Source organism: Aythya fuligula, chromosome 17 (genome assembly GCF_009819795.1).
Source record: "Aythya fuligula isolate bAytFul2 chromosome 17, bAytFul2.pri, whole genome shotgun sequence".
NCBI lineage: Eukaryota > Metazoa > Chordata > Aves > Anseriformes > Anatidae > Aythya > Aythya fuligula.
Genome location: NC_045575.1, coordinates 8,437,914 through 8,453,701, shown reverse-complemented (window position 1 = coordinate 8,453,701; position 15,788 = coordinate 8,437,914). Strand labels below are relative to the sequence as shown.

The 15,788-nt window shown below is 40.9% G+C and overlaps 1 protein-coding gene across 10 annotated transcripts in view; it reads right to left on the bottom strand.

The window, feature by feature from the left end:
• Positions 1-15,788, bottom strand: part of DEPDC5 (DEP domain containing 5, GATOR1 subcomplex subunit) — a 46,559-nt gene that overhangs the window by 6,702 nt on the left and 24,069 nt on the right. For 4 of the 10 annotated variants that reach the window (XM_032198901.1, XM_032198904.1, XM_032198903.1 and 1 more), the window contains exons 27-38: positions 14,525-14,685; positions 13,392-13,509; positions 13,060-13,227; positions 11,941-12,160; positions 10,901-11,034; positions 10,004-10,112; positions 7,192-7,254; positions 5,462-5,613; positions 4,617-4,694; positions 4,023-4,155; positions 2,898-3,006; positions 2,383-2,607 (exon numbers count right to left, since the gene is read on the bottom strand). In XM_032198901.1, coding sequence (XP_032054792.1) covers positions 2,383-2,607; positions 2,898-3,006; positions 4,023-4,155; positions 4,617-4,694; positions 5,462-5,613; positions 7,192-7,254; positions 10,004-10,112; positions 10,901-11,034; positions 11,941-12,160; positions 13,060-13,227; positions 13,392-13,509; positions 14,525-14,685 — 1,670 coding nt within the window. The remainder of the gene's footprint in view (positions 1-2,382; positions 2,608-2,897; positions 3,007-4,022; positions 4,156-4,616; positions 4,695-5,461; positions 5,614-7,191; positions 7,255-10,003; positions 10,113-10,900; positions 11,035-11,940; positions 12,161-13,059; positions 13,228-13,391; positions 13,510-14,524; positions 14,686-15,788) is intronic. The other 6 variants (XM_032198907.1, XM_032198909.1, XM_032198908.1 and 3 more) reach the window with 3 other exon arrangements.

Sequence of the window (15,788 nt, the reverse complement as noted above, 5' to 3'; positions counted from 1 at the left end):
GTGAAGAATGAGCTCCCTGCTCCCTTAGACGGTTCCTTTTTCCAGATAATGGAACTTCCCCATTAGGGCTGGAGTCTGTTTCTCCACCTTGCCTGCAGCTGTAGTTCACAGGCAAAGCAACAGGAAGACAGTCCAGCCAGGTGAACTAATCAAAAAGACCTTACAAACTGAAGAGAAATATCCACAGATCTCTGAATTTAAAAGCTTCAGATTAAAATCAAATTGATTTTGATAGAAAAAACACCCCAGCTTCCAACGATCTGATTTTAAGAGAACTCACCTGCTTTCCAATTGACTTGTACTATCTAATTGACTTGTATTTAACTAATGATTTATTGAGTACATTGGAGAGGAGCAGGCAGGTTATTCTCCAGTCACAGACTACACTACATACATGACTACAATTGCTAGTGCATGCATTGCTATAAATCAAAAGGGACAAGATTAGGTGTATCACAGGTCAGACTTCCACTGAGAAGGGAAAGGGGACAATCACTGGGCCATAATAGGGGAATTGGGAGGGATACAGATTTTAAGAGATACATGGAGCTTGTTCCAGAGCTCCCAATGCTTGCATGCAATTTTATGTCACAGCCTGACATTTAGGGAAGGTGGGGAGGGGAAGAAATAAAAACCACAACCAAATCAAAGCCAAGAGAGGAACAAATGAAGTCACGTGGACCAGAGGTCATCTGGGTTTAGTAAAGCTCGTTGCCTCAGATGAGCTGGTAAAGTTTTTTTTGGAATACTATTTTGAAGAGGGACAGCACAGAAACATCAGCTAAACCAGTTCTCTTTGTAAGAAAAAAGTTCCACACTGGGCTTTCCTCCAAGACACTGTTATTCCTGGAATAACAATGTGAGCAAACTGGAGGCATTTTTCATTCATTCAAGGACTGCAAATTAGTTAAACAGCAGTATGGACGTAATTACAACCAAAATGAAAGGAGGGCTATGCAGGTGTGTACTATGACACATGCTGTGGGAATACACTGGTAAAGAAAAGGTGAGAGGCACCTTTCAGTCTTTACCCACTTCCCCAGGTGCAAGCTTACTTAGTCTCAAACTTCTCATCTCACAAAGGAGGGACAGACATAGAAAAGTGAAGTGGTTTTCTTGGCCTAAGAAGCAAAAGATTAAAGCAGGAGCAGGATCTGGCCCAAGCCCTCCAGCCTCCACAATGCTTTCGGATGCCAGCCTATGTTTAAGGCTTTGGCTCCAGCCAATCATTGAGCTAATAAGGTTGGATACTGGCCAAGGCAACAGATTTATCGTGTGACAAGGAAAAATATCCTGCAAATGTTGGCTTCAGGGAATTAACCATTAGTTCAGAATTCCTATCCTTAATACTTTCCCACTTCTGATGCTGCCCCTCTTCAAACAAGGCTTTCAGAAATACACAAGGATTATTGTAACTTCAGATTTAAGAGATACTGCACAAGCAATATATCACTTCTCTTCAGAAGGTCAAATACACAAAACAAGAGAATAGCAGAATTTTCTGTTTATCCCTAAAAGCAATAGGCCTTTAAAAGATGTATCTAAATAAATCTGAAGCTGCAGTTCCATAGCAATGATTTTTCTGGTAATTTTAAACAGTGAAAGGGAAACAACAGCAAGTGACTCAGGCTGGCCTAGAAATGCAACAAAAAGGTGACAAAGCAACAGAGTCAAACATGCACCCAGTATGTTTCACAGGCTGTGGTAGTGTTATGCTTCACACATTACAAAATTTCAAATATTACAATGGTAACTTGTCCAGCAGCATCATTATCTTTGATATGCAAGCCCTACTGCTTCCACAGTGCAGGGATCATTTGTAGCTCAGCTTCCCAGGCTTTAATATAAGGAGTCTGTCTATAAATGATTCAGACTAGTCAAGAAGCCTTCAGCACTGCATCACAGAAAGTTTCTCTAACACATCTGGATATCACTGGGACTTTCCAATGCGAAGCAATTAAACATGTAATTTTAGGTACAGTTTGCTTGCTCTGCTGTTCTCACAACTTATCCCTCCATGCTCATCACAGGCTGTGAGCAATCTGTCTGGATCTACAAAGAGACAGGTTACTGTCACCCTGCAGAATTCAGAGATGACGACATGGTGGGGAGATTCAGGAGTAACAATTTATTTATTTATTTTTAAAGTCCACTACTCAGAAGCAAAATTGTCCTGCTCAGCCAGTGAAACACACCTCAAATCCATAAGAACAAGTTTACCAGCTGGTAAACAGGTAAAGTTTACAAGACGCATGCAAGGCCAGCATGAAATTTGCAGCTTTATTGCTGGTCCACGTGAGATCATACCCTTGGCTGGCTGCTCTTCCCCCTTCAAACTATCCCCTTGAACTTCCCCAGCTGTCACCTGTGCTGTGCATCTACCTAATAGTGCAGCTGCCTGGCTCCGTCCTCCGAAACTGCGGCTAAAGGAACTGTGCCTACTTGCATAGGAGGCTGGGCGGCTGGGCAGCCAGGGCAGGAAAAACGCTGGGATTTCCGAGTGCAGGAGCTCTTCTGCCACAAACGCCACCTCAAACCATTTCCTCTGGAAGGCGGAGAAGTCATCCATAGCAGCTGTGTGCCACATGGCAGGCTGCTGCATGCCCACTGAACAAAAAGCAAGGGGAAGGACAGATGACTGTTAGAAACAAGTACTCAAGATCAAGAAAGAGAAGTTGCTCTTTCTAAAAATAGGGAAGGAAAAAAAAATAGGTCATGTCTATATATTTTTTTCTTTTTAAATAATATTCCTGAAGTCTAAACATCCTTGATACTCTTTAGAGTACTGTTTTTGGTTGCTCCCAAAGTGCATTTCTGCTGCAGCACCCGTAAGAATCAAGTAAAACTAGCAATTATGCAAAGTAGTAATGAGGAACATCTTGTAACACAATTCTGACCTCGGTCAGGTTCTTTGTCCACAACAATCTTGTAAAAATAAAAGCCATAAATAAAGGTTCGTAAAGCTTCTCCGGATGCATGGACAATCAGCTGCTCTTCTAGCATTTTCTGAACAACAAAAAAAAAGAACAGAACAACACAATGGAAAAGGAGAAGTCATTCTTTCAGTTACATAAAAGGGTACTAGAGCACATTAGGAAATCACGGATTTTTTTTGGTATCTTTTTGTCCAGATATGTGCCTCAGGAGAATACCATCAATGTTATCTCTTGATCATCAGTAAATGTAGCAAGCCCTTAACTCCTGGAGAAATCTTACTTGAACTTTCCACAGTTGTCTGCCTTCCTCCTTCACACTGCTCTGGTTATATAGATGGATTTATAGGAAGGTAAGAGGTCAGAAACATTCTAGGTTCTTTGCTAACTGATATGGGATCTCATTAGAAGAATGAACATCAGAACACTTCCAACCATCTGCAATAACACAGTTCAGAGAAAAAAATTCACGGACACGAGCAGTTTATCTTGCACATACAGTGTGTATACTTCAGCATCCATAAGAGAGAGGTTATATGCTGCTTATATATGATCCATTTACGAAGAATTTCATTCCCCAAACTGATTACCAGAAGAAAAACCTAACAAACTAAAAATCACACTAGTGCCTTGTCGTTCTTACCCAATGGAGAGTTTGTGGTAACTAGTAGCTAAATGAAGATTTATGCAGAACCGTCACCATGTATATATTATTTTTCCACTTGCATATTACTACCAAAGAACATGTTGCAGTTTTGTGATAGGGAATCCAAAAACTTCAAACTATTCAAGAAAAAATGATTTTGCTAGGATATAAATCAAGTAGCACTACGGAATGCACATTTATTGTAATTTCCACCACGAACTAATATCTAGCATCTACGAGGTGTAGAAAATTTTGGTGATAGAAATTATTTTCTGCGTCGTCTTCATGACCTCACATTCTGTTGAACACATTTTTCAATACCTATCAACAAGAGGATTTTAATGAGAAACAAGAATTATTGCTATGCTTTCCTCTACGGTTCTACTTTCTTCACAGAGCAGGGTATTTTTAGCCCTCCCTACACCCCATGAGAGTTCCCTTACCTGCATTATGTCAATCGCCATGGCTTGCGTTTGCACACCTTCCACATTATTCACCAGCCAGTGTACAACTTCTGCACTGATGAAACAGTACGGCGAGAGGCCCTTCTGTTCAGAGAGCAGTTGTATCCCTGTGCTGAATCACAGCAAGTCAAACATGTTAACAGCCTGACTGACAATTCTTGTAAGTTACAAAAACAAAAATCACTGTTAGGAAAAAAAAAAAAAAAAAAGGGATAAAGATACAGGACAAGAAGTGCATGATGCCTCCGAAGTAAAATATCATTAGTTTCTGATAAGACAAAGGGCTGACATCAACAGCATTTCAGTGTTACTCTCACTAAGAATTCTTGCTTTGGCAAGACTAGGATTCTAACAAAGTCTCTGCTGCACTACTAGTACCACGATGCCTATAAAGTTCCATGCTGGAGAGACTGGAATTGAGTAACAAAATGAAGCTGAAGTAACTCTTCCATAGCTGACAGGGGCTCTCTTCTAAGTGACTCCATGCCTCATATTCCTCTTACAAAACTTCCAGACAGATGTTAAACCTATTTAGATTAAAAACAAAAACAAACAAACAAACAAACAACTTACGTGGGATGTTTCATGGCTTCAAGAATCTCTATCAAGGTGGAGGAGGAAGTCAGAGAGCTTGCTGAACACTGTTGGGAGCTGGGAAATAAACAAAAGCATGTTCAAAAACCATGGCAGCTGCTAGATTTGTTCAAATATGTGCACTTCAGAAAAATACTCTCTCTTCGGAACAATGACTTTGCCACCACATTTGTTTCCTTTTTTATCTTAATAGGGACAAGAAAGAGGCATTAATCTATTTTCTTCCCTCGAGGTTGTAAGGTCATTGCTATACTGACCCAATTCACACATACGGGATGAAGCCATATGACAGCAAATATTCTGAAGTTGCCTTTGTAAAAAAAAAAAAAACACACTGTAATATACAACCGCAGGAAGCAGGTGCTAATATAGTTTATTTTTAATATTGCTTCCTCCCCGGTGTCTCGCCTCCAGGTTGGAACCTCCTGGATTTCATCAACCTACTACATCTCATTAGGCCCGCAGGGCCCCCTTTTGCTAAACAGACAGAAGACAGCTATCAATTTTGGTCTTATGCTAACAGATTTCAGATATGGAATTTCTTCATTCTTCATTTCTGGAAGAATGAAGATCTTTCTTGGGGGTGGAGAAATCAGGCCTTGTGTTGATTTAATTCTGGAAAACTGGGTTGCAAGGCTTATTTTTACTACTGCTCTTTCTGCAAGCAAAAATGCTGCAGCAAGGTCTTGTGACAAGTGCCTTATAGTGCTGACAGACACAGCACATCTTGTTCTCAGGTTCCCATTTAAGTGCCCATTCCTCAACACCAGAAAGGGGAATGTACTGAACAGAACTGCAGTTTAGCACTGCTGTGCTCTTCTCACCCGCCCTCTGCAGTGCCAGCTGTGACATATCCTGGGTCTGCTACGTTCTGGGAACTTCCCAAGTTCTGAGCGTTGCCCCTGTCAGCTGACTGCCCTGTGTTTATCAAGGTGTTACCATCTGTGGTTGCAGGAACTGATTGATCTATAGAGACCTGCAAGAAGTAAACATAGCAACACATTTATGAAGTTTATGATGTAATCTTTTCCCCATTTCTTTTCTACCTTTCCCCTCAGTCTTCACCTCAGCTTAAGTCTGTTAATGACAAGCACCACTATAAAGCAAGCACGAGCATATACAGAAAGGATAAATGGATTCGTACTTCTGTTATCACTACAGAGCTACTGACAAACACAAAATTCATCACATCAGTATTCCATAGTGGCCCCAGTAAAAATGAGGATCACCAACCCCGCAACAGAACTAGCAATGCTAGTCCTAACCTGACATTTTAAACTTGAATGAATAAGTGTCATTATGAACATGCAATGGACAGAACAGGAAACTTAGTCACTACGAGAAAGTAGTAAGCAGTTAGAGAAAATAGTTTCAACTCCAACTCTGAGAAAAATATGCAAATGTAACACACAGAATACAAGTTTCATAATGCACAAAATCAGCTCATCTTCCTTCCTTTCTTAGGGTAGTACCAGGAGGCTGGTTGGCACCCACCCACACCTGTGTCACTGAGACAACAAGAACATTTTCCTCCCGCAGGAACGGTTGCACTATTCCATGGTAGACTGAATAGTTCAAAAAATTAACATAAAATCATTTCAGAAAGAACATGAAAGATTCACAAAGTACAGTCTGTAATTGCCATCTGTCATTAACACGTATGGCTTGGGAAAGGCATATTATATAAAAGCTAGAGAGGTGGGGGAGAGGAATATGAACAGCAGAGTAACTTAGCAACTCAAGTTGGTGTAAATACGAGGGCTGATCTGCCATGATGAATCCACAGCACATGCACAGCTAAAAATCACAAGCCTGGTAGTTTGACTTACAGGTCTGATAGCCAGACCAGAGTCCTTTAGTCATTCCTTTTCTCACATCCCAGTGATCTCTCACACTCGCTTCTTGGGCAGCCAAAAAGGGCAAATGCTTACACGGAATCTGCAGTCCCTACATCCAGCTAAAGCCACTCTCCCTCCTCAGAGCTCACTTCAACCAGCAGTATTTTTTTACGTTTACACTGCATTATTGGTAACTTTTAACTGGTGTTAAGCATATAAACAGCTTCTGTCATAACGGCTCGTTTAAACCAAGACAAAAATTGTGTTTTCAGCCATCAGTTGTTTAAGGACCCAAGGACACAATTCGATTTGATTTGACCTCCTCAAAGCCACCTGTCAGTCAAATACCACACAAGAAATTTGCATGAGAATGAGGTAAGTAAGCTGTCATCACTTAGTTTAGCAAGGGAAGTTGAAAAACAGTACTTACTGAAACACAAAAAAGAGAAGCTTCAGTAGTTGACAAGACAGTACTGCAAAGGACAGTAATGCAGGGCACATGAATATCCAAAGCACACCAAAAACACTAATTGGTAGAAGGAAAGTCACATCCTCCACCAACAGTCACTGTGTTCTTTTAATGCTGTGCATCTCCCTTTCAACAAGCAGATCTGAAAACTAGCACAGGGTCCCCAAGTTGCAAGCTCAGGACAACTAACGCTCTCCATTGCCTCAGTCCAAAAGCCAGAGATGACAAGACTCCATTCAAAACTAACCTGTGAGTAGAAGGTTGATGTTGTGCGTGGGCTGCGAACAAAATCCATAAAGAAGGCCCCATCCTGAAGGCATCAGAGGAAGTCGCCCCATTAATGGCAACAGGAACAAGGAGATGAACAAAAGCAAATACAAGGTTGTGCAAGTATGAAATGACCACAGAGAGAAAGCAAGCGGAGAATGCAAATCCCAAACAGACCAAGAATGTCAGGTACACCAGAGTGCAGAGAATCAGGAGTTACACACGTAACCTTGCTTTCTCTCTCTGTACCAAGATATCATTCTTCCTTAGCACAGATGCTTTTCTGAAGTTTTGAAAACCACACCGATCAGAAGCCAATTCAAAACCATGGCCTTCCCTCCACACTTTATATGAGAAAGACTTGGGCTCTAAAGTAAGTGGGTTTTCACCCCAAATGCAAAGCTGAACATTGATATAGAAAATTGCAGAACCATGTGCAATGACGTATTTAAAGAAGGCCAACTTTTTTCTAGTCTGACAGTCATTCAAATGATACAGAGGGAGAAGCAAAGAAACTCTTTTCAGGAAGCATACTCTTCCTGTTAAATGCAGGTCTCGTACGGTGCAACGGAAAGGGAAGAAAAATCCATCACAACGATCTTTCCAACACTGTGTCTAATACTTCATGCAAAATTAAACAGGCACTGCCTATGCTATATGTTTCCTGCCTACTTACGAACCCTGGATGAATTTATCCCCTGCTGCTATTCAAAGGTATGTCAAGATTCTCTTATCCAAGACAATACGGTGAAATTTGACTAGATTTTAATTCTCTATTCGGAATTTTTTGTTCTGTTCCCTAGGCAAAATATTTTGTCTAGATTGCAATTCAGAGGATGCTTACCCTGGTACATATGCCAGGGTTACACAGCTGGCAATTTACACAGTGCAGAAAGAGAGCCAGGCAAACTGTATCCATCAGGACAAGACTCCCCAGACAGATTATGCATCAAGCTAACTTATTGAATTAAAACACTGTGTATTGCCCAGTAACTGGCTGAAGTGACTGGTCAGTTATACTCTGAAACAGAGACGAGGTGGAGCCAGTGGCTCAGTTTTGTTTTGGAACAACTCCAACATTGAACAGCATCTTCAAAAAGCCCTTGCTCCCTTGGCTGCCGACAGAGCACACAGCTGTGACAATTTGTCAGTGTTTGGACTGCAAGTCTCCAGACAGCAAATAGGCATACCCATTCTGATGGGCCCTAAGAGGATTGTGTGCCCTGGAGGCACAAGGCACACACTTGTTGATGTTTCCAAGTGAGCACAAAGTTGCCTGGTAAGGCTACCTCTCCACTGGAACCTTTCCAACAAGTGAGAGCCATCAGTTTGGAGACCACAACTGCTTCCCTCCAAGTCCTTATGTGTAAATACTTACAGGAGTGTTTACCACAAGAGCGTGAAATCTTTCAATTAATAATGCACTCTTAGAGATTGTACAGATACCCCTTCAGAGAAGTTTCTGAACATAGTTACTTTTAAAATTAGAGGAAAGAGCACTTTTTTCAATAGCATTTACTAATAGTACAAGGCCTGCTACATTGTTTCTAGCATGCTAATGTGCCAGTACATCTGGACATTGCTAAGAGAGACAATTTTGACTTTTTTTTTTCCTCTGCAATGCAGAACTACTCCATGTAGCATTCCTTCTGTCCTGTGTCCTACATGGAATTTTCACCAGTTTTAGTGGTAGAAAGAGACACATAGAATTTCTGTATTTAAAGAGGGAAGTTTGATGAGATGATTTTCCAAAATGGCAGAAGAGGAAAATTCAAAGCCTGAATTATGATCTGAAAGTTTGCAAACATGTCTTTAAAGTCAATTTCTGCACTTACTTTTTCCAAGTGAAAGATTACCTGCTACTGATCTCACCCGTGTTTTGGAAATACTCTCATTCAACAAACAATGCCTATTATAAAGATGACTGCAGTTACTCTATCATTTCAATTACTGGTATTCCAGTCTCCAGAATATTCCAACACTTATCCCTGATGGTGGCACAAAAGGTTGGAGGTTGAAACACTAGATGCTAGAGAAAAATTCTCAAAGAGATTGCTAACTATCTAGACAGCTGATAGCAGGGAATATGAAAACTTTTCCTTTGCAATACTTCAGTTGTTGCACCCAAAGATTGGTCATACTTTTAAGAGTAGTATCTTCATTCAATTCCTTGTTACTCTTGCTGAAAAGACCTCCACACCATAATACAGAAAAACTATCAATTATTTCTGGTTGGACCTGGGAGGTGGAGTTTTGCCTTTCAAGACAGTTGCCAGGAAGGCTGAGAAATAGCACAGCCCTTTTTTTAAGCCACTGAAGAAAGCTCCAGGAAGACAGTCTTCTCCAGCCTGGAGCCCAGCCAGTGAAGGCATGACACCTAATTCATAGCCCAGGAACACATCCTCTCCTCTAAACAGAAGCAAGCGATTGGAGTTTCTGCTGTTAGAATTCCACTGGAGCTTCAACAGTCATGGTCTAGAACATAACTCTGCTCTGAAGGAAAGCCACCATGTAGATACAGGCTGCACTATACTACTTAATCTAAAATGAAACCCTGACTGAAACGAAGTGTGCTGCCAGAAAAAGAAATAGACTAATTACCAAATACCATTTAAATTAGCAAAGCATAAACAAATGCTGAGATAGTATGCCAGGGATTTCATCAGTGATGAAGAACTGAAGGATGGTTGTGCCCCAAATTCTCTTTATGACTTCACACACAAAGGAGTGTGAAGTTCTCTTATCTGAGAAAATCTTATGTCAAAATAGACCATAAAGACCATAGTCTTTACCTTACGAGGGCTGTCCATATAGGTTGGTGTGATAGCAATGCTCCCGCTATCTGAAGGCTGACCTGAGCTCTTTCCAGAAAGCATTGCTGCTTGCTGCTCCCCCAGAGTCCTAAAACAAAGGCAGAAATCCAGAGTTTGTTCAAACATTGTCAGCTTCTGTCTGAAGGCAACTGTTGCAGATGGGTATTACTGTATTTTCATCCGTTTGCTTCACCACACTCTGAAGCACAGAGACAATCCGATGTTTTTTTAAGTACTGTTTACTCCACATAAACACAAACCCTTGAACTTACTCAGTTTTCTTACCAGTAAAATTATTAAAATATCAACAATGTTTTAAAATTGTGTTTTCAGCATATCTGGTATTAGTACTCTGAGTTTCTTTGGACTGTTCTAGATCTGTACTGAAAAAGAATTTCAGAAGTTTCACAGGCATTTCAATAACTGTCATCAGTACACAGAAGATATTTTCTTTAGGCTATATTAATTACCAAATCTTTATATTGAGCCTACTCTACTGATGCTGTGCACACATATTCCAGTTAAGCTCTTATATGGATATAACTGTAATAGCAAATCAGAAAGGGATGAAGTCTTATATGTGATGAACTGAGATGCTACACTGAAAGGAACTCCTTCTAAATTACTAGACATGAACTTCTATAGTCACCTTGTTCCTTCCCAGTCTCTGGTAATCGTTCTATCATGGAAACAGAATGAAGTAGCTGGAAAAGCACAGTATGCCCCCATCTCTACCACAAGGTTAGTGAAGAAGCAAGATCTCCCACCCCGTTTTTCAATGCAAAGTTCCCCCAGTCTGCCTTAGTCAGTTCAGGTGGAAGATATGTAGTAAGGATATTTTAGAGCTCTTCACACAGCCTTATTGTACAGACTCACTTCTGACTAGCTTCCATCTCCAGCAGAGCAGAGAGCGCTGAGGTTCCCTTCTTCCCAATGGGAGGCCCAGACTGCTCCAGAGAGTGGGTGGGAATTGGACCAGCAATCTGCAAGCCTTTCATAGCAGACCCTTTCTAACAAAGGAAAAATAAAATCACAGACTTAGTCAAACTAGGCTTAACTAATAAGCAAGAACACAATACCCCACATCAGCAGAGGTTTATTAGGAAAACTTTAAAAAGGGAGCTAACCACAGGTGCACAAGAAGTGGACCAGTCTGGTGTTTTGTATGGATGCCATTATCAAAATAAAGCAGATATTGTTCTGGTAATAAGATGGTTTTGCTCTGAAATAAGTCATCCCATTCAGTGTGTGAATTTGAAGAGAATTTGATACACATTAACCCATTTCTCCTGATCCTCTTAAAACTACTGTTTAACAAGAACTCACCTGTATGGCTCTCTTTTCACTACCCTCTTCCTGAGCCTGCAACACACAGCCAATTCAGCCAGGAAAAGTTACCAGCTTCACTCCCTCACAGATCTTTCTTCACCAGTGATTTGCATCACAGTCTGCAATGCATTCAGACTAACCACAACCACTGCACAAAGCGATGCACTCTTGCAAAAAGATGGCACCAGATTTGTGCTAAGGGCAGACCAGCTGGGTAAGGCACAGGTATGCTGTACAGCAGAGGTGGCCTCACTTAGTGAGAAGGAACTCATTGAGTTCCAATTCTGGTTCCAGCCTCAGCAGCATGATATACCCATTTCCGGCAAATGTAATTAATTTGATTAGTTCAGTAGCAGTAAGGTGCTAATATGGCCATACCATTTCAGATTTGAAATAGTGTATCAGTCAGCATGGCACTGTGCTGTATAGCCAGGTGCACACATTATACACGCACATTTACCCCAACTTGCTTGGGGTTGTCTCAGGTTTCTCTGCTAATACTTCATTAGATTGCGCAGAGAAACTAAAAGGATGACAAAGAGAACAAAGGCACCTTCAGCTTCTCACCCAACTAAAAGTTGACTCACTCGAATCATTCGATCAGATCGATGGCGTCGACGAATGCGGTTCAAACCTTCCACAAAGCGAATGAATCCATCTAGGAGCTGCCACTCTTCCTCATCAGAACGGGGCTTATCTCCGTACACATCACAGTGCACTTCTCCTTCCATAATGCGCTTTGTGGCACTGATGCAGGCAGGCAGAAGGAGAAAGCGAGTCCTCCAAAATTTCAGTGATTCGATGAGGCTGAAGGAAGGAATGTGGAAGACATGATAGTTCAGTACAGCTTCTTATGAAGGATTTTACAGTAAGTGAAATATCTATCTATCTATCAGCTGTGTATTTCAGCAAGTAGAGTAAACATCTCATTCTGCTATTCCCTGTGTGACTAGAGGCAGACATGCAATGGAGTGGTCAGCAAAATGAACACCACTGGGAAGTACTGCAACACATCAAAGAAAATGTGAATGAGAGAAAACAAGGCCATCTTCGGAATAACTGTATCATGGGAATATATTTTGTTTTCTGTAAAAGGTAGGCTACAAAGGCTTTTCCTCCAAAAACAAGCAAAGAAAAAGGGATGTCAGAGGTATAATATTAGAACAGCAAGCATTTTGGTTGAGAACCAAAAATAAACAGACACAAACACTGGTCTCACTCAGAGAAGGTATCAAAAAAGCTATTGACACTAATGGAGGCATCCCACTAATGAGAAGACCTCCTGCTCCATATAGCTTGCAAGTACAGCTACAGTTAAGCTAGGCCTAGGATTAAAGCAAGTGTCCATCAGATTCAAAACTAAATGGAAGTTTTGAGTCAGATCCAGAAATGAGTAAGTAGCCAAGAAAAACATGTTTGGGTACAAAATGCCCCCATATTTTTTTGCATTTGTAGCAGAGAAAAAAAAGTTTGTGCTTAATTTTGCTATCCAGACTTTGCATCAAAGATCGGATAACGCAAAAGCTGCACTGAGTAAGACTCATACAGAGGTAAGAGCTGTTAACTGCATACGAGTGAAAGCAGGCCAGTTACTCTCCCTGGAATACTGAGCATTTGTAGGTTGAACTCGTTGAAGAAATTTTAGGTCAAAATGGAAAAGAGGAAATTAGGACACAGAACAGCCTGGATGGAAAAGGAAACCTCACCTGAAATCCTCCGAACCAGCAGAGCAGATATACTGATCCAAGTAATTCCACTTATACTCTTCTAGTCTCTCGTGGGAAAATTCTACCCAGCAAGAGACAAATTCAGAGTCAGAGTGTGAGGGGCACAAGCTGTAAGTGTAGTTTATCTGAGCAGATTCATAAGGATACCTAAAAAAGACAACAAAAACCTTAACATCAGCATTATCAATGACAGTGTTGCTCTTTCTTCTAAAAAGGAAGAAGTCTACATATTACAATCTTTCAAGTCCAGGCAGCTGGAAAAGCACCCTCATCTTATCATTAGCAAACAGTTCAACCAAAGAGATACTCACTTTGGCAGATATCGAGTCACAGTAATTATTTTGTCTTTTAATGTTACTTTGTGGAAAGTACGGCCCATGCTCAGCCAGTACTGATCTTCTTCCTCAGGCCGGTTTCTTGATACAAGACCTAGTTGTAAGAAGCAAAACACACAGCCTTTTAGCTTACTGGACTAGTCAAAACTTTGTCAAACTCTATCTATAGAAAGAGACTCTAGAACCATGTTTCTGAACTCAATCTAAAAGCCATCTTTCAGTCCACATTTTTATGGGACACGTGCACAACTAGTCTTCTGTTCTCACAGTTAACAACATTTGCTAATATTACAATCAAAGAAAGGCATTCACAATTCATACACCACCAATACAGATCTTCTCTGGGCAGGACAACTAGAGAACAGACAACACAAAGTGTTGAGAAAGTGGTGGCTACAATGGGAGGTCAGGTCCACTTTCCCTTCCCTCTCTGTCCTTCATTTCTGGAACTAACCACTACAGGAGAAGCCACTACAGGAGAAGCTCGTTCCCAAACCAGTGAATAACAACTACATCCCATTTGTGTGTATTCTCTGCCCTATAAGCACTGTATCACTCTCACTTGTCTGGAGAATACCCAGAAAAAGTCTGAAGTCAAACAGTAAACCAGATTCCTTCAACTGAATGTGAGACCATCTCATCCCACTTCCATTCCTCTGCAGTTTAACTAGGTTTAGCTGACTCACGGACAATAAAGCTTTACTTGCCTATCTGAGACTGCTTTCACAGATATTTTAATGTTCAGAAAATGCTTCTAGATTAACTTTCAGATACTTACATTTTGGAGTTTTGGGTCTGTCTTCCAACAGAGATGTGCCTGCCCTACAGTCATCATGTGAATTATGTTTAAGATGTGTTCACCCAAACTGCACTCAAGACATATTTAATTTGGGTTCCCCATCATGAATATGAGGCCAATTTCTTACTACATTTCCGAAACCCTGCAGCTGTTCCTTCATGGTGCAAGCTAATTGTTTATGCTGAGCCCAGATCAGGCTGTCTGCCACCAAAGGCTTCAATGAGCATCTATGCCTAAGTTGTGGAGGTTACTGGCCTTGGCAGAAGGACAGAAAGATAACAGATTTAATTCTTAATCCCAAGTCACTCACCTCGACTGTAAAGGGGACTGCTGCTGAGTGGGGGTGGCACAGTTGTGGCTGGTTTCTGTGGTTTGGATTGCACGATAATTTGATAGCCTTGCATGAGACGCTGACAAATGAACTCCTCAAACACTTGTTGGGCTGTCATCTGCACTCCTTCCTCATCTCTCCTGAACACAAAGGTTAAGAAGGAGACTAGAATAAGGAAGCTGACCACACACCTATTCTTAGCTCTGTGTTTCCTAATTGAGGATTTATCCCTGCCCTGGGCCCTGTGTAAGTGAAGCCCTCTGCCTGTGAAAACCAGCCTACAGGAAGAGGAGAGAATAATGGGTGGGGACTCTTCTGTTTAAAACAGGTGATGATAAGCTGTCTGACAATAGTTATTAACGCCTTTGAAAGCAGTTTTTAAACCAGAAACAGACACAAAGTCCAAAAGATTTGCTTACAACCAGTGTTAAACTTCCAATAAATATATCACTGATCCCTTTTATAGCACTTTACAGAGAATCTCAGTGCAGTTCGTAAATGTTCAGCACAGCTCAGGACTGGGGGTGTGCAGGCAACACTCCATCCTCTCCCACAGCGGGAAGTCTGGAGCTGAGAGAGATTAAAAGACAGTTCAAACACCAACCAGCAGCAAGCATGAGTAGAGACTTGACATCACTATGCCATGCTCTTACAACTACTTCCTCTCTTGAACTTTGCCCTCCTGCTACAAAGGGACATTTCTTTTTTTCTGTTTTGTCTTTAATCTTACTATTTCCTATGTGCTTCAATCACCCTGACTAATATTTTGGTTTGTTCACCCAAACCAGCAACATGCACAAGTCTTTCTGATGTCTTAACAATCATGGAAAATTTGAAAGATGTTTAAAAAGATAAAACACCTTCAGGGAAGAAAAAAATACCAGTTGAAGAACAGTTACCAGAGACCTCCAACAGAAGAAATTATATTTATCTCGCTAATGCTATTTTCCTCCAAGATTCTTTAAACTAAATAACCCTGAAAGTGGCGATAAACACCTTAAGTACTACAAGTACATGTGCATTTGTTCATCCAGTTTCCAAAATACTTCACAGAAAACAGATTAACAAAGATGATAGCTCCAGGTTGATTTTTTTTGATTAAAATACAACAGAGCATGAAAAGGGAAGTCAAGTTTTGTACATAAACTATCTCTAACAAGATATAGAACATAATACTGTCATATGGTAACATCAGAAAAGGTGCAAAGTTAACACTGAAATGAGAAAAATTGAAGTATTCTGC